Source organism: Canis aureus, chromosome 28 (assembly GCF_053574225.1).
Source record: "Canis aureus isolate CA01 chromosome 28, VMU_Caureus_v.1.0, whole genome shotgun sequence".
Classification (NCBI taxonomy): domain Eukaryota; kingdom Metazoa; phylum Chordata; class Mammalia; order Carnivora; family Canidae; genus Canis; species Canis aureus.
In genome coordinates this window covers 28,744,876-28,768,024 of record NC_135638.1, presented here as the reverse complement: position 1 = coordinate 28,768,024, position 23,149 = coordinate 28,744,876, and the positions used below count along the sequence as shown (strand labels likewise).

Sequence of the window (23,149 nt, the reverse complement as noted above, 5' to 3'; positions counted from 1 at the left end):
TGTGACCTGGCAAGAAAACGATAGGCTTCAGATTCATCTAGTCTCCAAGGGGATTGCCTGGAAATGATCCCTGACACCTGCTTGTTGTGTCTACACAGTGATCTGGTGAAGCTTTGATTTATCCGGCCTTACCTTAGCTTCTTCAATCGAGGTAAAAGGATACAGCAGGTCAGAGTGGCTAGACCTAGAGTAGGTCTAGGCTTTAATACAATTTCTAGGCTAAGTCATCCCTCACTAAATCACAAGTCACTGACATTCCTGCCTTGAGCTGGGGATATGATACAATATTGGCATCTTGTGTACACAAACACAGACTCACTGAAAGTTCAGTATCCCTACATGCCTATGTACCTGTTAATGTTATAGTGCTGTAATATAACCAAACTTTGTTACAAAATAATTAATAGTTTTAATAGACTACCAAAAAAAAAAAAGAGACATGAACTAAGATTAGCCACGGGCATTATGATAAAGGAAAGACAGAAGGTATGATGAAAACAGAAAGAAATTAGAATGAATGTCACCAAGCATAGTGATTCTATACGGACTGTGAAACCAGTACCATGCTACCAGAGAAGAGATGAAACCTTCTTTGCAAAAAGCAAATGCCTATTCGTCAAGGATGGCTTGAGGACAAAAGGCATGGGCATAGATTATATGACTTCTTAAAGGTCTTTCTAATGATGCCATAAATATTCTTAAGAAAAAAATTGGATTCTGGCAACAAGATGAAAAGGTATATCTTCTGATATATAGGGGGAAAGAGCATATCCGTATGCCTAAGGACAAACATATTATTTAAAATCTAACATTATTTGATGTTACTTCATTTTTCACAAAGTCAATAACAACTTTGATTTTTCAGTCTTTAGGATCCCAAGTTCTTTATGTGTTTCTTAAAATTTCCCTGTTTTTTGACCATTGATAATACTTTTAGCAGTCTTTTATATTAAGTATACATTTTTTCCATTTGTGGTAGACAGCTTTTTTTGTTAATATTATTTTTATGTGTTCTATTTCAAACACCAAGTACTATGTGTGTTTTTATTTACACATTTATTCACATCAGGCTATGTTATATTTTCAGTTGACTTCATAGGTGGACTTGATGCACAATCCTACTACCAGGATCATGTTGAGTTAAAGCCTGTTAACCTGTAAGTAAAGGTGTGATGAGATGGAAAATATTAATCCTTCTAACTTGGTCAAAACTAACCAAACCTGAGATAATTTGGACCTGCTACTACTAATCATTGGTTTAATTTTCCACTCATATTTAAAACACACCTTTTACATGTAACCCAACATCATCATTATTATTACTCATTCCAAAAATAATTTGAAATAGATAACATGGTTTATGTTTCTAAAACTTTTTTTTATTTTTCTTATCAAAGGTTGATTGCCAAATTGGAAAAAAAAAGGTTAATGTAATCTATAGAAGAGAAATTAGATATGTAACTTGGAGGCCACATAACAGAGAGAAAAGTGGAGAAGGATTAGGTTAGAATTCAGGATCTTTGTGTGTGATCTCAGGGTCCTTCCTTGATGCCTCTGAGACTTAGTTCTCCCACCTGTATTATGGTTTCACAGGCAGAGAAGGGAAGTGGATTAAATGGGATAAGGTATGTACGGTATATGTAAAATTACCTATGATTGTGTCTAGTACTCCAATATTTGACTAACTGTTCCTAGAGGACATGGAAGCAAGTCAACAACTACAACAAAAAACATCTTAACCTGGACAGATTGTAATTGAGTATAAGGAAGGAATCGTGGTCACCTGATTGATAAAATACTAGAAAGCAAGAAAATAGATACAGTGACTCCATTCCTTGAAAACTCTAAGAAACAAACATCTATCCATGTTTAGTATAAAATAATAGCTATCATGTGCTAAGCACTTGGCATGGATTATTTCTCTTAATCCTCATGGAAATAATGCAATGTACTAGTTAACAGTCCCACTTCATAAAAAAGGAAATAGAGGTAGATAGAGGTTAGACAAATTTCCCAAAGTCCCACTAGGAGTAAGGGGTAGAGCTGGGATCTTTTCTGAATGATAAGCTATCACCATGCCTGATATTGTAGACTTGTCCAGATGACCTTCCTATTCTTTCAGCCCAATGTTCTGCAATTCCATTGTTTATAGAAGAAATTATGTAAATTTCCTGTGTAGGAAACATACATGAAAGTCCTCATCTGCTGCCTTTTTGCCACAGCCCCTCACCCCCAGCCCTGAGAAGCCTGCACGGGCTCCTCCAGCCTCTCCAGGTTGAATTAATTTTATTCTGGCAGAATGATCGAAAGGAAACATAGCTCACAAGCTACACAAATCAGCACTGTGCCTGTCACATGATAGATGTTTAAATAAATGTCGGCTTCTTAAAGCAAATCCAATTTGGAAAATCATTTACCTTATATAACACTCTGGGACTAAGTAGTCACCACCTCATTACTCATGCTACTGAGTGCTCATAAATGATGTGCTCCAAAAGTTGATATTTGTGGATCTGTGGAACTTGGCAGAGATTGTGACAATAATAAAGATGATCAGTGCATTGGAAGTGAGAAAAGAATGGAAAACAATGCCTAGTTGTGGCTAGAAGAGTCTAATATGCATTCGTTATGTAATAAAGAAGGTGATGAATGATTTCTTTCATCTCCACTGTGAAAAAATAACTCAGCAGAGGAAATTACAATATGAAAAATGCTGGTCAGATGTAAGAAAGATCTTTCTATTAAGGAAGGTTATTAAAATTGCAGTTGATTAATGTTGATGGGATCTCCTTTCTTGAGTGGCATGTGTATCTGTGTACCTCACAGTGTTCTCTGGCATGGCCCAGAGGCGAGTGACTGCCATCTATGTTTCCTAATGTCTCTCCCATCTCTGTGAATCAAGAATACATGAAGCAAACCCGTGAGATTACCCGAAAGGCTTTGATCAACTAACTCTACTGCCTCCTCGAAGGGTTTTCTCAACTACCCTGTTCACTGATGAACTCTCACACTTTTTTAGCTGAATGTAGCATAAACTACAGGCCGTGGAAGGCAATAGGACAAGTTCCTGCTTTGACAAATTATGCATATTACTGTCAGATGAATATGGAAAGCCTTTCAACCATGAAGGGAGCAGGAATCTGAAAGATCAAATCAAACCTGAATTAAAATCATTGTGCATGAAACAATTTAAGAGGTCAGCGTGTGTGCTCCCCACTGGTATGCAAATATTGCAGTTTATCCAGTTGGCATCAGTCATCCTGCTTGATTTCTTTTAATAAGGCCATTTTATTGGATTCTGTTGTGCCCAGCTCAGTGATGCCATATCACCAGTCAGCAACAAGTTGGAGAAAAAGCCAATCATCTGTATAATTGTCAGACAGGGAGGGAATGCTGGTTTTTAACTTTCAGTAAGTCTCTTTAATCTCCATGGAGTACAAAGCCAGATTTTATGAGGAAGCCACTTTATTAAGGGAATCAAAAATTTTTTTTTAAAAGTGAATCAGGAGAATCCTGAACATACTCTCAAGTACTTGTATGTAGAAGGGTGGCTTTCGACTCCAGAGGGGTAGTTACAAGCAGACATTCCATTGACAGGTAACACTGTCGATTTGCACAGGAAGCCTCCATTCTCATGTTTGATTGTGTCATTACTCATTATCATAAAATGTACCTTTGCTGTGCCCACAGTCAAATTGTGTGTGAAATGTGTGTGTTGGGGGTGATGTGATAGGAGAAGGCATTTTACATATGGAGTTAGTCCTCCATGTTTTGTCTCTTTTCAAAATGATACCAAGCGGGATCCCTGGGTGGTGCAGTGGTTTGGCGCCTGCCTTTGGCCCAGGGCGCGATCCTGGAGACCCGGGATCGAATCCCACGTCAGGCTCCCGGTGCATGGAGCCTGCTTCTCCCTCTGCCTGTGTCTCTGCCTCTCTCTCTCTCTCCTCTGTGACTATCATGAATAAATAAATAAAATCTTTAAAAAAAAAAAAAAAAAACTGAGACCTGAGGGGGCACCTGGGCAGCTCAGTTGGTGGAGCCTCGGACTCTTGATTTAAAAAAACAAAACAAAAAAACAAAATGATACCAAGCTATCAAGAAGGCCTGATTAAGTAAATTAGGTTAGCTTTATTTACAAGCCTTTCTCTATTACTTATAATGTGTGTCCTAGATCCCAGGTTAGGTGCCAGAGACAGAAAAATGAAAAATACTTGAGCTTTGACCTCCAGCAGCCAATGATCTAGGAGAGAAGACCTACACAGAAATAAGGAGATGCAAAACAATGTTCCCAAGGCCATTTTTTTGCAGAAGGGAGAATGGTTACTTCTCACTTGCAGGGGTGGGAGTTCAGTGAAGGGATGATGCCTGAGCTGACTTAGGAAAGATAATAAAGAGTTAATGGAAAGAAGAAGAGAATAAGTGTCCCCTGCATGGAGGCTAATTTGCTTGGCCATTCTACAGAGGGTGAAGTTGAAATTCATGACTCTCCAATCTAGCATTTGCCATAATTGTCACACAAACTGAGCAAGCCTATGAGGAAGTAGATATTTAAGTCAAGCAGGAATCTTGAAAGCTCCTGGTGGAGATGCCCCCAGATCCTCAGCAGCCTTGGCTTTGCCATCTCAACAGCATCACTCTTCATACCCAAAGCTATGGAGATGCCAGCCATAAAAAAGAATGAGATCCTGCTATTTGCAACCACATGGATGGGCCTCAAGGGTATAATGCTGTATTATATAAAGTGAAGTAAGTCAGAGAAAGACAAATGCCATATGATCTCATTCATATGTGGAATTTAAGGAACAAAACAAATGAACAAAGAAAAAAGGAGCCCCCCCCCCCAAAAAAAAGATCCAAATGCAGAAACAAACTGATGGTTACCAGCAGGGAGGTGGATGGAGGGATGGATGAAATAGGTGAAGGGAGTACACTTATGATGAGCACTGAAAAATGTATACATTTGTTAAATCACTATATTAAACACTTGAAACTAATATACCACTGGATGTTAATTATATTTGAATAAAAAAAAAAAGAAAGCTATGTAGGTGACCAAGATTCCTACTATCCAGTGAAACCCCAGCCAAAGGACCAGGCTTGGCAGAGTCAGTGGGGAAAGAAGACCCTCTTGAGCTTGACTCTAGTCTGGCATGGCAAAGAGAGGTATAGAATAAGTGGGAGGCCCTCGGTGTCCCCCACATCTCACACACACACACACACGCACACACACACACACACACACACTGTGAGGGGGACGGGGCTGGGTCCATCAGCCTTGCACTGGTGAAATACCACTAAAAAAAAAAAAGAATTAAAAAATGCTACAGAGATGCACTCAGTGGTCCTTGCCTGGGTCTGGCTTTGGGCCATGTGGCACACGGGTCAGGGATAGCCTGTGTTGGGGGTCCAGCATCTTGGTACCGCCATCAGTGAGGGAGCTATAATTCTCGACATAGAGCCTGGGTCTCTGCCAAGGCCTCCTCCATCACTGCCCCCACACTGATATCACCTTTTGTGAGGGGAAAGAGCAAGGGTCGCTCTCATCATAGGAGCAGTGAGCCATGTGGGCAGTGGTGGCTTTGAAGAGGACACTTACCATGCAGCTTATGGCAGAGGCTGCAGTAACACCAGGGGAAAGCGCTAATAAAAGCAGATTTATCTGTCAGGAAGAAAAATCACTTGGCAAAAAAACCCATGCAGCTATGAAAGAGCTACGGAATTTCAGGGAACATCCTAGTGAACAACTAAATTAAAGTTTGTCAAAATCAAAATGGTTAGCAACTGAGTAGTGGGGAAATTAAGGTCTATGTGGCAGTAATTCTTCAGGTAGAAATAATTAGACCAAAGTACTTTGTCAAAAAAAGACAGTAGTGGAGTTTCAGAACTGTATTCTACAGCAGAGAGATCTGATGACGTTAGAAATTCCCATGAGTAAGATGCCTCATGACTGCCATTAAGAAACACTTGTTGAAAAAGCTTCTTCCCCCACATTCAGCCAATCTTTTTCTAAGGTTTCCAAATGAGAACTTGACTTTTCTCTGGCACCTTGACTTGTCTGATTGCCTTAGCTGGAGACTAATTTTTCTTCACAAAAATTGTCACCTGCTATGTGGCTAACTACTGATTGTCAGCTATTGCAACTCAGGATGAGAAGACAGACAAGGCTAATTCCCATTTCAGGGGGGCTCCACAGTACCCACCTGTACCTGCACCACCTAGTCTCAGCCTCTAATGGTCCAAGCCCAGAGGAAATTGGTCTCTGATGACGGGCTACTGGATAGAGCCAGAGGTGGTCCTGCCCACCTGCTCTTCCCTGAGAAAAGTTGCTTTGTATAAGTATCCCTGCAAGTTGGTGCCAGACCATTTTGCATTTACAGCACCTAGATTAAGAACCAGCTAGGAGGACAAACAGATGTGTGTGTGTGCACGCGCGCACGCGCACGAGCACATGTGCACACCTGTAGGAGGTACGGAGGTCAGAAAGATGCACTTTCAAACCTTGCTTTAAAAACCAATACCAAGGAAACCTGGGTGGCTCAGCTGGGGTTAAGCTTCCCACTCTTGGTTTTGGCTCAGGTCATGATTTCAGGGCCCTGAGACTGAACCCCAAATGGAGCCCCATGGAGCCTCATGTGAGGCTCTGCACTGAGTGTGGAGCCTCTTAAGATATTTTCACTCCCTTTGCTCCTTTTCCCTGCTAGTGAGCTAGCTCTTTCTGTCTCTCTCTCTCTCTGTCTCTCTCTCTCTAAAAACCCAAACAAACAAACAAACAAACAAACCAATAACCACCAACTGCTTTAGTAAACTAAAGCTGGAAGAATTTGGAGTCTGTAAGCTGCAAGCTGCATTTATTTGATCACTCCTATCTTTCTCAACCAAGCACCTTAAGGCTAATAAAATAATAACTCTGTCTTTATCGTGTTTTTATTTGTCCTCAATTGCCTTTCACACTTTCATATTTCTCATTCTAGCTGTCTGTCCCCTGTGGTACACAGAGCAAGGTGTCTATAATCTGCTCAAATGGAGGGCTGCTTACCCTTCCCATTACTGAGTGTGGAGTTCTGTTCTGAACCCCTCTGCCTGAGGGCTTCCGTCAGTCCTTGGAAATGGTGGGCACTTGCCCAGGCTTTAACTTTCCCCAGGGATCTCGAGAACGCAGCTCAACAACAACTGTAAGGCACTCAGCCCCTTCTTAGTTGTCCCAGAGGACAGCTGGGCTCCTTCACATGCCCACCTTTACTTAGCACAAAGGGGCAATGCTTTGGGCTTGTTGCTCTTTCTCTCTTCAGAGCACTTTTGTCACTGATATAAATAACTTTTTGATCCATCATACGAAATGACTAATTAATTTTAGGAACTATGTAAGAACACAACCTAATATGTAGCCATTTGACCACATAGCAGTGAAATGGCTGTATTTATATGGTTCAGAGTCGTCACTAGGCCAGTCAGTTCATGCACTACTATTCTTGCTGGGAAGGAATGATGCCACCAACAGTGCAGCCAGCAACACACAAAGAGGGTCCATCATGACCATGACCGATGATCTGCCCTGTACCTCACTGGGATCTCTAAGACCTTCTAATTTGACATGTGACCTCATTCACTGCCCCCCTGAACCTTGTGGAACCTGGTTCTCACACAGCCTTGTGAAGCATTGGATGCTTTTTCTAAAATAAGAAAACTAGCATCTGAATGGTAACCTCCAGGGAAATGGTCAATTGCTGTTTTTCCCAGAACTCTTAGCAGTCTTCTCAGCCCTTGTCATAGATATTAACAGGATGAAAATAGATTTACTCGGTGATGTGGAAACATGGAGCACCCTCCTCCCCCAAATTAATCAACATATGTAAACTAACTTCATTTTGCCTGTTTCCAAAAGAAAATAACTTCTGATTTTAAATTTAAATGCAATGAACATAAATCAAATTTTATACTAAAAACATATCTTTTTATATTCACATCAAGAAATATTTATAATCCCATGTTATGACAGGTTCTAGGAAGAAACAAGACATAGGAAAGAAAATAGAATACACAGATGAGAGCACATGTGTCTGTGAACACACAATCACAAACACACACACACACACCAGAAGTGATAACAGAGAGACTTAGAAAAGCAATAGAAAAAGATACAATGACAGGTCTCTCAGAAGACACACTTTGAAATAACATCACTATATTATTCCTTGATTTTATTCTGCCTTGAGGGTAGGTACCCTCGGGTAACTACTAACATATCTATGAACATCTGAAGAAAAAAGATATGATCTTAAGGTCTCCAAAACTCAAACTGTTCTACACAGACTCATTGATCAATCATCACACCATTAAAAGAGTGACAACTAGACATGATGTGTCTCCAGATGTGATACAAGAAGCTGACACAGGACCACATATGAAGTATCTTGCCACAAGGTCAAGTCACTTAGACTAAAAGTGTAGAAAATACAAGATAACAGAATTAGTTCAATCTGACCACAAGAGTTAAATGTGGTGAGTATATCCAGAAGTTCCCCCCAAACTCCCATCAGTACTACCACTAACAAACAAAAGCACCTTCCCCTACTGCCTTATCCTCATTCTAGAAGAGATTCACCTGTTGGATGGATGAATAAATTTTAGGACCTTGAGTCTCCCTCCTAACTAAGACTCCATACAAAACTGTAAAAATTCCCCCATTATAATCTCATCTCTTTATCTTTCAGCCTCAATCCCTGTTAAATTACAATGGGGCAAAAGAGGTAGACATGTGGGCTATATGTCTTCCAGAATGTAGAGAAATAGAGGGGCAGAGAAAATGTGATAAGAAGATGGGGAAAGAGCCAAAGGACTCCAACTCTTGAAGTGTGCAGGAGGGAACAACACTTATACAGAGAAGAGTGGTTACCCAAAAGTAAAATTGGGAGGTTGGAGGGTTTTTTCAAATTATGACCCAAAAAGTCTATTCTTTGCCATAGAGCAAGTCATTGAACTGTGTTAATGAAAGAGAATTGCTAGATGGGCTATAAAATAAATGCAAAACACAGCCTCTACTGGCAGGATGCTTACAATTTAGTTGGAGGGAGGAAACTTACATACCTGAGTGAAACAAAGCCAAATTAAATTGTGAAGTTGAATAACATTAACTCCACAGGGGCTACAACAGACATCGTAAGACCCGCTATCAGCCGGGTGAGAAAGCAGGATGGCCGAGGTGGAAGTACAAGTCTTCGAAGAGGAGAAGAAAGGTCAACTGAACCCTCAGGATGAATAGGATTTGAATCAGCTAAGACTTTTTTCATGAGAGAAACAGTGAGAGCAAAAGTATTCACAAATACTTTAAGTGCCAAGTGTGGCAGGCAGTGTATTGAAGTTGATATTGTAGGAAGATACATAAGCTAGAACAACCACCTCCCAAAGACTTACTGCCTAGTATAGACTCAGAACCAGTAGACCAGAGTAACTAGAGATGGGAGTGTGTATTCCAGAAAAACAGAACGAATAGGGTGTGTATGTGTATGTGTGTGTGTGGAGAGAGAGAGCGAGACAGAGAGAGATTTTAAGAAATTAATTCATATGATTACTTAGACCAAGTAAGTCCAACAAGTACAGGGAAAGTTTGCAGACTGGAGAACCTACAGAAGAGCTGATGTTACAGTCTGGAGTCCAAAGGCAGTCCAGATGCAGAATTCCTTCTAGTCTTTGTTCATAAGGCCTTTAAGGGACTGAGTAAGACCCACCCACAGGATGGAGGATAATCTGCTTTACTTAAAGTCTATTGATTTAAATGTAAATCTCATCTAAAAAAACACCTTCACAGTCATATTTAGGTTGTGTGTGACCAAATATCTGGGTACCCTTACCTACTCAAGTTGACACATAAAATTGATCATCACAGGGTGGGATGTATGTAGGAACATAGATCAGTGGTATGAAAGCCAGATGAGGATGATTCTTGAGCCATCAGCCAACAGCATGCTGTAGGAAGACCAAGCTAGGGATATATCTAGTAATTTGGAGACATAATACTACCCTATCATCTTTATCTCAAGACAATCAGAAGCCATACCTTTACATCATTCCTCAATTGCTATAGGGTTGACACTTCTCTCCCAGGAAAGCAATCCTATATTATGATTTTTTTACCTGATTGCACGCCCTATCTGAAGAGTGGGGGCTTTTTTTTGGCCTTCTTATTGATACAGTCATAGGCACGGACTGCTTGAGGAGCACCCAGAAACTATTTTGCATTTTGAAAAGCCTGGATGAATAGAAAGGAAATTCAGTTTTCAATTTTGAAGTTTTTTAAAGCAATTCATGTTTTCTGTTTTAGGTCGAAATAAGTAACGGCGCTGACTCTGAAACTTGGCTGCTGAACTTGACTTAGGAAGCAAAGCACCACTGAGAGCATGTCTCCACATTGACACGTTTCACTTCCTCCCAGAGGACGGCCTGCGCCTCCCTACTTCCCCACAAATCATGGAGTTCTTTGGTCACAGCCTATGTATTATTAGCATTGTGCGCTAGATGAGTTGTAGGTGATTGGGTGGGTATTTTTTAAGTCATTTTCTTCTTATATGAATACTTGTAAATTATTTTTAAAAATCGGTTTTTCATTTTTTAACAAATTTAATGTGAGGCATGCAAAATGAAAAAATGTCATGAAAACCTTCTACAGTCAATTCTAAGAGAAATACTGGGTTTTGTATTGAAGTGTTCAGTCAATGTTGCTGACCACTGCGGTTATCCTATGCCTGATGGAGTTTGCATTCACAGACGTTACAGGGGACTACTCAAAGTGAGGTAGATGCTGTGACAGCTGACAAATGGACCACAGATCTGACTTTCAGACTGACCATGGGTCATTGTTTCAACACCACAGGACAAAACATGGAGTCTTTTGTTTTCAACTTTCCAAAATGCAGAATAACATTATGTCAGTCTAAATTTTCACATTCATGCGCATTATCTTGTTCTTCCTGTATTCTGAAAAGTATATATCAAGGGGGCATGGCAAAGTAACATGATTAGTAGGACACCTTTCCTCTTTTGGAGGGTACATAGGTATCTCTGATGTTCATATTTTCAATTCTTTATCCCAATTCTGACATTGGCATCTGATCAAAACATACAGATGTGGGATGGGGAGACAGAAATCACAACTGCAATTCTGCAGTCAGGGATATTGCTCTTAGATATCCAAAAGGAGTACTAACTAGAATTTAAATAAAAATTTGAAAAAAAAAAAGATATCCAAAAGGAGCTTTAAAATGGCATTGAATTTTCTATAAATTCTTCTTAAAAAGATATTTATATTTGTTTTACATCAATTTTTCTTTCTCCTGCCCCATCCCAATAACCAAGAAAGTAATATCGGAAACATAATTTTCCATGGGAAAAACATTATAGTTTTTCCTTTCATATATTTCAATTACTATTTCCTATATCAAAATAAGTCTTGCTCACTTTGTACAGCAACCAACATGAGGCCCACCCATTGGCCACGATATTGTGTACATGTGCCTATATAATCCAAAAGTTGTTAGTTTGGCCCATGCATCTCTAAGAAGTCAATCTGTAAATTATCGAAAGTCATATGCAAAATTTTTTTTCATATGCAAAATTTTTATGTGTATAGAGATTTTTTTTTTTTGGAGTCCGTATATTTTATGAGACTCTGAAGAATCAGAACTAATACAACAAAGTCTGCCCTGGTTCCTCCCAGTTCATGACAACCACCGTGGACATTCTAGTGGCTCATTTTAGTCCCTAGCCTTTCGATTGTGCCCCCTCAGTCCGGTGATGCACACTGAAACCCATCATTTTTCATTCTACTGAAAAAACCCAAATTCAAAAGAAGAGGAGTTCATAGGGAAGCTCATAGATGGTCAAATCCAAGCCACCATTGCGCAGTTGAGGGATCTGAAACCTAGGGGATTTGGTGGACTTGTCCAGAGTCCTGTGTGTATACAGAGTGGCAAGAGCTATGGCCAAAGGAAAGAGAATTAAAGGGCAAATGGTAGGGTTTGTGTCCCAGGCCCACCACTGTGGCTTTTGACAGTGCTGGACATCTTGGCCTTGGAATTTTACTCATCTGTAAGGCAGAACTATAATCCCTCCCAAGAGAAAGGTGAGAATCAGGTAAAATGTAAAATGTATCCAGTCGACTGTGAAGCATTCCACCAATTGAAAGAGGCAGTTATTATCGTAATATCAGAACAAGTTGGACCCTGTCTGGAGCTCTTGCTGTACAGCCAAGTGTTATGAAAACACCAAACTCTTCTAAGTTTTCTAAAAAGTAGCTTGAAAAAAAATTGCCATGTTCAAATAATTAGAAATAATGAATACTAAAAAATTTCATTTCCTAATTTTAAAATAACATTTATATTTCAAGGTTAATACATATTATTATTATGGATGAAGCTAATAGAATATCAAAAACAGAAAGCCAGTAAGACTAGAATAAAACCAATACATGAGTATTTTAATTTGTCATTTCATTGCCCCCCCACACACATACACACATGCGCACAAACAAAACGCAGTTAACATTTCACAAAGTAGCACCATACTAACTTTTCTTGCTGTATTATCTTGGTGTAAATGTGTACATACTGCTAAGATGCACTGGAGAGTCCTAGACCTTGTGTAACTGCCAGTGACAGATTTGAGGAGGAGATCATTACACTAGTGATTTTTCTATAGATTTTCAATATAGGTAACTGCTTAATATGGGATCCCAGCAATCCATAATGATCATTCTAGAGTTCCAGAGAATTTACCTTTCATCAGAGACAGCTTAGATCGATCTCCTCTCCTTCCCACTTTTCTTCTCCCTACCTCACCCCTCTCCTGGCTGCCCCTTAGAGGTCCTGCTCCCCTATGACAAAGGGATGAAAAGAAGTGCTGAGCTTTACAGTAACACTCAGCAGTCATCCTTGATCTGGGTCTTTGCACACACTGCTGTCATGGTCACTGCTCCTTAGGAGGGAGTGCCTCCAGTTCTTGCAGTTTTTGCCTCCTGTTGTAGGAGATCCATCCAGCACTGTGCATTATGCAGTGGGGCTTTCAACAGACCTGTTCAGTATGTTCTCCATTCGTGCCAAATCTTGGCATCTCCATATGCAACATGTGTCCAGAGTAAGGGAACATGAATGTGTCCCTGAGCATGCACTCATTTGCCGGAGTCTCAGCAGCCTGAGAGATGGTGCAGCTCTAGGTTCAAGAGTGGACCTGGCAAAGCTAAAGATAGGATGTCCACTGCCCATTAGCCCCTAGTGCTGACTGGAATGCAGAAGGGGAGAGTTAAAACCAATGTTTTTTTTTTCTTCTTCTTCTTTGAACAATCTTGGTATTGTGTCATATAAAACCTTGGTGAACCCTACCCCAGGCTGTATCTTCTATCGTGTCCATGACTTATCCTTTTGCTGGCATTGTGTGTCCACAGGCACCTGGGATGCTTTCCAGCCTTCCTTCTATTCGTTTCAGCTTCCAGCTATATTTCATGACTGCAAAAGAGGAGTTAAAGAGCATGTAGCCTGTTAGAGAATTCCCAGGAGACAGAATACATCTTGAGGCATAGAACCATCTACGTCAGACAAATCTCAAACATCTCTTAGGAAAAGCTCTAAGCTAATATATCCTCAAGTATCTTAAACCTTTAACCTGCCCTATAACGTGAGGGTATGTGTCCCTAAAACAAAAACTTAAGTTCCTATCACTTGAAAACTCGGAGGCTTTTGACTTACTTTTCTTGAAGATAACTTGACACCTTGCCCTAGCAAAATATTGACTTCTTTCTCTCTTTCCTTCAGCAAAATAAGTGCTGCTATTTCCTATAGACCTCACTAAGGAAGGTAGCCAGCTTCAAGAGGCTGGATCTAACAAAATAGAGCAAGGCTGTCATTTGTCTCACTTAATGAATGGGACACTCATGATTGAGAAGAATTTGTGTTCCCTAGAACACCAGCTAAAATGTGCGTTGCAAAGCTGAGGAAAACCATCGTGACTCTGCTAAATTGAGAAGCAAATAAAAACCAAAATTGCACTTTTCAATCTTCGTAAATTAGAAAGGAAGCTTGCCGAAAATAAACATCTTCGTTTTAGACCTAATTTAAAAATTTATACTATCCCAAAATGTGGACTCAGTAGGGAGTGAATATTTTGGCTTCTCCTTTCTGAGTCACCTTAGTATGTAACTAGGAGAACTTTTACAGTTGATTAGAATTCAAATGTTCTAACTTGACATTTTAGCTCAAGGTAGGAGCTGCTTTCAGGGGATAACTGAATTAAGCAGGAAAAAATACAAATAATTGATCTTTTTAAACTTAGAAACCTTGAATGTCTGTTTCTCTTGTTTCCTTCCCATTTAGGAGTCATCTGTAACCTTTGCCGGATAGGTTTGTGAAAGTGTCTGTTAAACCTGCTGAAATATTCATGATAAACAGGCCCACAACCTAAGAATGTTATGTCCAAAAGTAGAACTGAAAAAAGAAACCACTGCTCGTATGACTGCATAATGTACAATGCAGAATTGGGGCAGGTATATTTTAATTGTTAGAGGAAAGTATTTATTAATAAAGAATTCTCCAAAAAACAAAATTCTCAAAAATTTTAAAATTTGTAGGCAGCTTCTCTCTTTTCATCCTAAAGAAGCTTAATTTCTTTATTGAGGACTAAGGTGGGGGGAAGGGGGAGAGGCAGGGAGCCATTTCTAGAAAGTGGATAAGCTTTCTTAAGTATCAATATTTCTAGAAAAATTTGGTGTCAGATGAAAAACTAATCATTTTCCTTGGGCCTGCAAGCATATAAAAGACAAGAATCATGTTAAATGCTAAACATTTTAAAACTATGAAATATTCAAAGAATCTAAAATATGCTTTGGTTTGAACTTGAGAGTTAAATTAAGTAAAAAGAAGAAAAAGAAATGAGGTAGGAGAGAGAAAAGAGACGTAGGAAAGGGGAAAAGAAAGGGAGGGAGAAAGGAAAGAAGGAAGAATCCAAAATTGAAAGTCTACCTAATTTGAATGTGGAGATGTCAGTCCTTCACTTAGAGTTCTTGTGCTCCTTTCTTTGACTAAAAACATGGAACCATTTTCTGTCAAGGGCATGCTTTTTCTTTCCTCTCCAGAGTTAGGTTTTTGTTTTGTTTTGCTTTGTTTTAAACAGTTGGAAGAAACCAATGATCTTTCTAGCTATTCTCATAGAACTTGCTTTGGCAGGTAAACTTGTCAGTCTATAATAGTTAGGATTAGATTTACCTACAGAAGAGAGAAAGAAAGAAAAGAAAAGAAAAGAAAGAAAGAAAGAAAGAAAGAAAGAAAGAAAGAAAGAAAGAAAGAAAGAAAGAAAGAAAAAGAACGAATGAACAGTGGCTTAAACAAGATGGAGGTCTAGACCTCTTCATATTTCAAAATTCTAGAAATAGTCAGCAAAGAGCTGGACTTGGATTCCCTAGAGATGAGGACCCAGGTTCTTTCTTCTTTTTCATTATGTGTCCTGCCATTCTCAAGCTCTAACACAATTCAAGATGGCTGCCAAAGTGCCAGCCATTGCTTTTGTATTCCAGCCAAAAAGAAAAAAGGGACAGAGAAAGGTGCTTCTTTCATTTAAGGACATGTCTCAGAAGCTGTACATACTACTTCTGCTTACATCCCATTAGCTAAAACTTGGTCCACCCTAAATTTAACTGCAAGGAAAGCTGGGAATTATAGTCTTTAATCTTGGTAGCCTAGTACCCATCTAAATTTAGGGGCTTCTTTCTTATTAAGGAAGGGAAATATGTATTGAAGAATGTTTAGCAGTCTCTGCCATACAATTCATATTAGTTTGCATGATTTTTTAGAATAATGTTTTCATTTAACTATAATACATAATTGAAAAAATACATCAATTCTGTGAGAAAATAATCATTGACTCTTGAAATGAGAATTTCTACCTCATCTTTCTACCTTTCTTCCTAGAAAGAAAAAATAAATAAATCTATGACCCAAGATCCTTCTATGTTTTCCACAATTCTTCAGAGTATTTTAGCTTTCCTTTCCTGGAAATTAAATTTAAAATTCAAGAGCCAATCTGATGTTTTGCTTGGTCCTCAGTATTGTGCTACAAAAATAAATTTTTTCTCCTATGGTTATAACTCTTCAACTACTTTATTTTAGCAGCATCTTTTCTTCTAATTGATTAGCAGTGTCATTATTTTCTTTTTATTCAATTCAACAAATTTGTGTGGACATTGATGCTTAGGAAGGTGGGGCAGGATATATAGATGGAAAGTATATAATCCTTTTCTTGTTATTTTCTCTCAGTAAAAGTTAGGCCTGTGTTTTCCCTTCATCTGTTTTTCAAGAACATATTGGCTACCGTGGAATGAGTATTTTAAACTACTTGATAGTCTTTTACTCTAAGAGAAACTACAATTGAGGGAAATCATAAAAATTTTGTAATTACATTTTATCAAACATCTCTCCTAGGCTGGGTGGGGGTAGGGGCAGAAAGAGACAGAAAAACAGAGACAGAGAAACCTTCATACTATTTATTAATACTACGAGGTGATTTCACTCACTGAAAAGTGTTATATTCTCCTAATATCCAGTGACTGCAAATTGGCAGCCATCACTAATGATTGAGGGATTAGTTGAGTTAGGCACATTGTACACCCGCATCCACCCACAAACTTGAACACCCAAGTGTATCCTTTTCTAAACAATCACTTTGCTAAAATGTGCCATGTGACCCAAATCCCTTAACAACAAATAACATAAGGTCATTTTAAGGATTGAACGTTAAAAGAAATAAGATGCCTAGAGCAAGAAACAAGATGCCTGGTGCAGGATCCAGTTGTAGAATAGAAAGGACCCCAGTGACTCCTTTGCTCAGTTTACAGATGAGGAGACAGGCTGATAGCTGCAGTGGCTTGTCCCATGTCCCTTTGGGTCTGCTATGCAAGCTCTCAGCCCAGCCTTCTTTACTCTCTCGTTGGTGGACTCCAGCTGTCACAGGTCCTGACTAACTAGGCATGGGCTGTTGATTGCAGTCTGATGATTTTTTTCACCTTGTCTTCAGGGCTCAGGACAGCTGAGGAAGACACCTGCTGTTGGCTCCTCCCCCACCACCTTCCCTCTGCTTGGATCTGAGCATCAGAAAGTCCCCCACTGATTGGCTTTCATCTTGCCATTTTGTCTTCTCAGGACAAACAAAAAATCCCAGATCTCAGATCACTGCTGATTGCTTCCCAAAAAACAGAACAGCGCAGTATTTCCGGCCTTCTCCTTTCTTTAGTTATGGTTTAAACATCTGACCTTATCAAGTCTTCTCATGATTTTTGGTCATCCAGCAAAACCACTGGTGTCAGTGTCTTCTAAAGACTTTTGTTCATGAGGAAGTGATTTTGCAAATAATTGCTTGAAGTTGCTTTTTAACTGCCTCACATAGTTTCACTTCTTTTAAGCCTCATTCTTACAAGAGAATTGCTCTCTTTCTCTGCTGGCTTCTTAAATCTATTTCAAACCTCAAATAGCAGACATTGAATGCAGTTTTACAAAATAGTTTACTTGGGTCCCCTATGTAATATGAAACCAAGAGCCTAGTCATGGTGATTATTCCTATTGCATTCAGATAATGATGATACAAATAGAGTATTATAAGTGTGACTGTTAATCAGCCTTCCCATTCCTTCAGCAGAACTTGCCTTGTGCTGTGAGCCTTCTCTTTATACTGTCTAGTGTTTTTATAATTATAAACTGTCACATTTAACCCATTTATTAACCCATTATTAACTGTCACAATTAACCCAATAATTTACATTAGTTAGTTAAATATTTAACCCTAACTATTTATTTAGGTTCTTCTGTGGCTCTTCACTTTTGCCATCACTCTAAGTAAAAAAAGAGTTTCCTGCGCAAGACATTTTTAGGCAAAATATAATGTATGGAGCACCAAGTTCAATAACTTTAGAGAATGAAATTTAGGACAATTCGTGTGGCATACTTACGTTGTTTTTATAAGCCAGGCAAAGCTCATTAATTCCATTTTATTCATTATTTTTAAACCACTTGTTTAGTGTAGTGAATTTTTTTAAAAAATCAATTAATTGATCTTTGGATTTTTAAAATATCACAGAGGAAGGCTATCGGTTACAGAACACAAATATCTAAAGTTCATCCAAAAATCGAAATTTCCTGGCCCTTTGTAAATTTTTTTTTTTTTTTTAATGCTCCCAGGCTTTGCTCTAAAGTCTCTGAGCTTGAGTCACATTGGTCCCATTAATCTTTGTCAAGAAGGAAGTTTGGAGGGAGGGTTGAAAAGGCCAACCCCAGATCCTGTTTTATTCTTTCTTCATTTGTTTCAGGGCCCATGGCCATCAGCCCTCCTTGATTTTATTCTGCCTGAGTTTCACATTTTCATAGGTATAAATATGGGGCTGCATGATAATTACTACCCCTTAAAAAAATGGAGAGTTTTCATTAAAGTTTTCCTGCAAATCTAAGATGCCATGTGATAAATGCTAGCAGCACAGAGTACTATTAGCCCGCATGGTAACTGTAGCAAGACTAGGTCGTGTTCTCATTTAAAGACATAGATATTTCAATTTCGTCCTGCCTGACTCAAAGGGAATTTGGGTGTTAACACTTCAAAATACTTTTAAGTCCTTAGGGAGAAAATCCAAAGTGAAAAGTATTAATTTCCAATTCAGTTCCTAAAGCAAAATGCCTGCCTCAGAATAACAAAGTTATTTCTTATCCTGTGGCAGAAACGTATAGGTGAGAACTCCCACTGAGACCTCCCATCTGAACACACTAAGGAATTTCTGCCATTGTAGGTAAAGAGACAGAAAAAAAAAAAAAAAAACTGGCTTCTCAGTTGTGCTTACCTTTCAAATTTTTCTAAGACTCCCTTTATGTGACAAGAACTCTGCCAACAGGCAACCTCATCTATCCACAACAGAACAGAGAACCGAGAAACAAATGAAAAAGCTTTCTATCCCTGTAAATGTTGTAAAATCCACATTCTACAACTCCTGCGTTTTTTTTTTCTGTAGAAAAAAAAGCATTTATTTAAATCCTAGTTACTCCTAATTTATACACAAGTCTAATTACCTTAAAGTCCTAGTTTTCGACCACATTTCGACAACTGAATTGTAAGCCTAAAATTACAAAGGGAGCTATGTATAAAATAAGCAGAAGTAGTGAAAGTCATATAATATACTCTGTCTCAAAGAACAGACACAGAACACTAATATAAAAATCTATAGCACAGTTGTCTGGGGATATTGAAGGTGAGAATGAATACACTTAGCAGAGTCTGTGGACTGTTGACATTGCATTGCTTCAGGGAGCAGCTTTTTATTCATACAATGATCCATATGATATTTTTATCTTATCAATAAAAATATTTATTGGGAATTAGGAACGGGAATGCCTTACTCAAGATACTTTCATCTGTCCTAAAATTATATTATTCACTTTTATTTAAGTATGACAATTTACTGTCATCTCCTGCAAAAGTTTTCAGATAATCATATGAATCTCCAGTGTCTACAGTTTGAGTAGGAGCCCTTGACACCTGGCACTGCTGTGCCCTGCCTGACCTGCACATTATATGCTGGCCTTGGTGGTCAATACAGTCTTTTCTAATAATTAGGTATGTAAATTTCACTTTAGAAAACTCATGATTCAAATGCTTAAAATTAAGATGCTTGGGTATTAAAACGGTTAAAATAACTGTCATACCAAAGACATTCCCTGAATGTCCTATGTAGGAGCCACGTGCTAGTAAGAAGACATCTCTGGTGGGAAAAAAAAAAAGAATAGATTTTCAAGATTGTGGGCCTTGGTATTAGCTCTCTGGAATGTTCCCCTTTGATAAATTTTCCTCCACCTTACAGTTGCCGAATTATTTCTTCTGGTAGAAGGCCTTGATTTCTTTTTCAGTTGCAAAGATCTCAACGTCCTGGGATATTTCAGAGAAAAAGGAAGTCTTTGAAGAAAGCGTGAATGTGGCACCCCTTTTTCCATGGGAAGTAGTTCTCCTGCCCACATTCATCAAAACAAACTTGCTTCCTGGTGCGTTCTTGGCCTATCAGCATTCCAAAATAGGAAATCTCTCTTTGACAGTGGCAGCATATATCAAACTGGGGTGTGTAGTTTCTTCTTCTTTCTTGGATAATTCCGATCTGCTCTTTGGTGTGTAGAACTGACAGGACTCAAAAGCTACCACTGGTCTTGAAGTTTCTCTGCAGGTTGTTGCCATACTAGCATCGGGTACACCAGCTACGTGGGTAAGACAGGATGAGATGACCTCCTTCACTCTGCCCCACGTGCCAGTACCCACTGATGGCAACCTATGGCTGCTGCTTCTTTCTTTCACATCACCCCAGCTGATCACTTTCTATATGTGAGGTGTGCAGGCACTAGCCACTGGCACATAAAATCATAACGGAGAGTTTTCCAGCTAGCAGCTTACAATCCAGTTGTCAAGAGGTGTATTAACCACACAGTCCTAAATCAATGCCCGCTAGGGCTCGGCACAGAAGGGCCCTCATGGGAGATGCTGGGGCTTTCCTTCTTCTGAATCGAAAGTCCCAGCAATTGCAAGAGGAAGGAGAACCCATTCACAACCTTCCTCTCTCTCTCCCTGTGTTTCAAAAAAATACTTAGTGAGCACCTACTTTGTGTAAGAAGCTGGGAATCACCAATAAATCAAATACACATCTTTGCCTTGAGAAGTTTACAGAAGAAATCCAAATAGCTTACAGGTGGTCAGTAAATTGCTTTCCTTGGGTCCAGGTTCTGGAAGGGACATCTATTCACTCTATGATCTTGAGATCTCACTAGGCCGTAGATGGTCCTCGTTCATTTAGGCAAGCATGTACCATATTTTTTGTTGTGACTTTATGAAAGAACACATTGACAAAATGAGCCTCTTATGGCTCAGGACCTGAATAACAAATGCCAGAACTGCAGGCACTCATGTCAGACAAACCGAAGCAAAGTTGAAGGACCTCTGGATTTCTATGAAAGGTAGCAAGTCTACAGCTCCTAGCTATCAACAGCAATTGTGGTCACTATTTGCTTAAGTGAGATCCACAGACATTTTCTTGTTACATCTGGGGTGATCTGAGAGTGGTGCCCTAGGGGCTTATTCGATGGGTCAGTGTTTAAATAAAAACCAGGCCAGACAGGTAAGGGAAGTCACTAAAAGAGCAAAAGCAATGCTAAATGCCGTCCCCATGCATAATTAGATTATGCAACACATGGCTCTTTCTTTACTATTGTTTCTAACTAGATGTTATTATTATTTTACTACAACTACTGCTGCTGCTGCTACTACTACTACGACTACTACTACTACTACTACTACTACTACTACTACTACTACTACACTACTACCATTGAAAGCACGGTAGCAGTATTTAATTGATAAGAATGTCTCTTTGTTGCTGTGACCAATGGTAGAAAGTTTGCTCTCACATTTGAAATTCCAACTCTGCCATCTTGTGGAAAACAATTGGAAGTACCTAAAGCTTTTCCTTCTATTTCAAAGGCCAGGACCTGCTGGTTAAGAAAACAGGAAGACAGGACATTGCACCTCCTATTTCTACATATTTTTAACCTTTAACATTTTTACCAGCAGAAGTCATTAAAAAAAAGAAGTTTCTGTCTTGAACAATTCTTAGATGGCTTGCCAACCTAGATGTGTCTCAATCTTGACACTGCAACTTAATGTAAAAATCTTGAATGATATTTTGTACCAATATGAATTTCTACTGCCCCCAACACTGTGTGGTGACTTCACTGTAAATTAACTTCTTTTCTACAGCTTTTTGAGCTACCAGGTGAATTAACTGAAAAAGTTAAATCCTGTTAGGAACCAATCCTAGATGACATTGGTAGCCTGTGAAAAATGAATGTCTTTTTTCTTATATAAACTGGTAACAAGACTTGTTTTCACAATTCCTTTTTACATTTTTGTGCATATAATACCTGTATATTATACTCATATTCTAAAGTGACCAGAAAGTGTTATTTAATAGAAACTACATACATTTTTTATGTCTCTATAGACCCTTTGATTCTGGGTACATTTACAATAAGTTAGCAGCAAAATAGACTATTCTTTTCAAGTATGAATAAAAATGTACATTGAAGTAAAAGATGACTACTGTTTTTTTTATGACTACTGTTTTTAATAACATTTTCCCCATTATGTTATGTATTTATTCTGGTAAAATTGGGAAAGGGATACATCTTGAATGTCCCTTCATTCTAATATCAAGGAGAAATTAAGTCACAGGCCATGTGACCATAGGAAACTCAATCTTTCCTTTTTTTTAAGATTTAATTAATTTATTTGAGAGACAGGGAGAGAATGAGAGGCGAGACAGGCAGAAGAAGGGTCCTGCTGAGCAGGGAGCCAGACACAGAGGCTCAATCCCAGGCCCAAGATCATGACCTGAACCGAAGGCAGATGCTGAACTGACTGAGCCACTCAGGTGCCCCAAAACCCAGTCTTTTCTCCAGGAATTTCTGAGCATCCCCATGAGGGTTCCGATGCTCTACAAATCCACCAACGTGTTGCTAGTGTAGGCTCACTTCAAACAACTGCTATAGGCTCCTTTGCCAATGACAAACTTTCTCACAACTTCCTCCTGTTCCTGCAGCTTACTCCTGGCAACTTCTTCCCATACAGGAACTCGAGTTCTCTTTTTATTTCCCAAGGCAAGCTGAAACAAACCTTTACATTTTATTAAACCTAATACATTTTATTAAGGTTTGATGGTCAATAAAGGGGCTATATCCCAGAAGAGAAAAGCTTAAAAGTGTATCTCAGATACCAGTGGGCCTTGAGTTATTCTGAATTCATCTTCACAGGGCAGCCTCTGAATGCACCTCTCTTCTTAAACACCTGCCTGCTACCTCCTTGCTCCCACAGAACCTGCACGCTCTTGATTTCTGTGTGCTTCCTCATCAGGTTACCAGAAATACCTTCCCTCCACCACATCCCAACCAGGGAGCAAAATCTCCTTAACATCAGAGTAATCTCCACTGGAGAATCTACCACCAGTGAATACAGTTATTTCTATTAGTTAACAGAATACTTAACATCTGGCCTGACACGTGTACACTGGAATCCTGTCCCCAGGTCTGGGCTCTCCAAGAACAGT

The 23,149-nt window shown here is 39.1% G+C and overlaps 1 protein-coding gene across 3 annotated transcripts in view; it reads left to right on the top strand.

The window, feature by feature from the left end:
* The window catches only part of NKAIN3 (sodium/potassium transporting ATPase interacting 3), a 617,017-nt gene extending 594,879 nt beyond the window's left edge, over nucleotides 1-22,138 (top strand). The window contains exons 6-8 of one of the 3 annotated variants that reach the window (XR_013367332.1): nucleotides 1,088-1,157; nucleotides 10,319-10,531; nucleotides 17,050-22,138. Coding sequence is in view for 2 of the 3 variants with exons in the window: in XM_077876820.1 (XP_077732946.1) it covers nucleotides 1,088-1,157; nucleotides 10,319-10,328 (80 nt within the window). In the remaining variant the exon portion in view is untranslated. Of the gene's footprint in view, nucleotides 1-1,087; nucleotides 1,158-10,318 lie in introns of all 3 variants that reach the window. The other 2 variants (XM_077876820.1, XM_077876821.1) reach the window with 2 other exon arrangements.
* The last annotated feature ends 1,011 nt before the right edge of the window (nucleotides 22,139-23,149 follow it).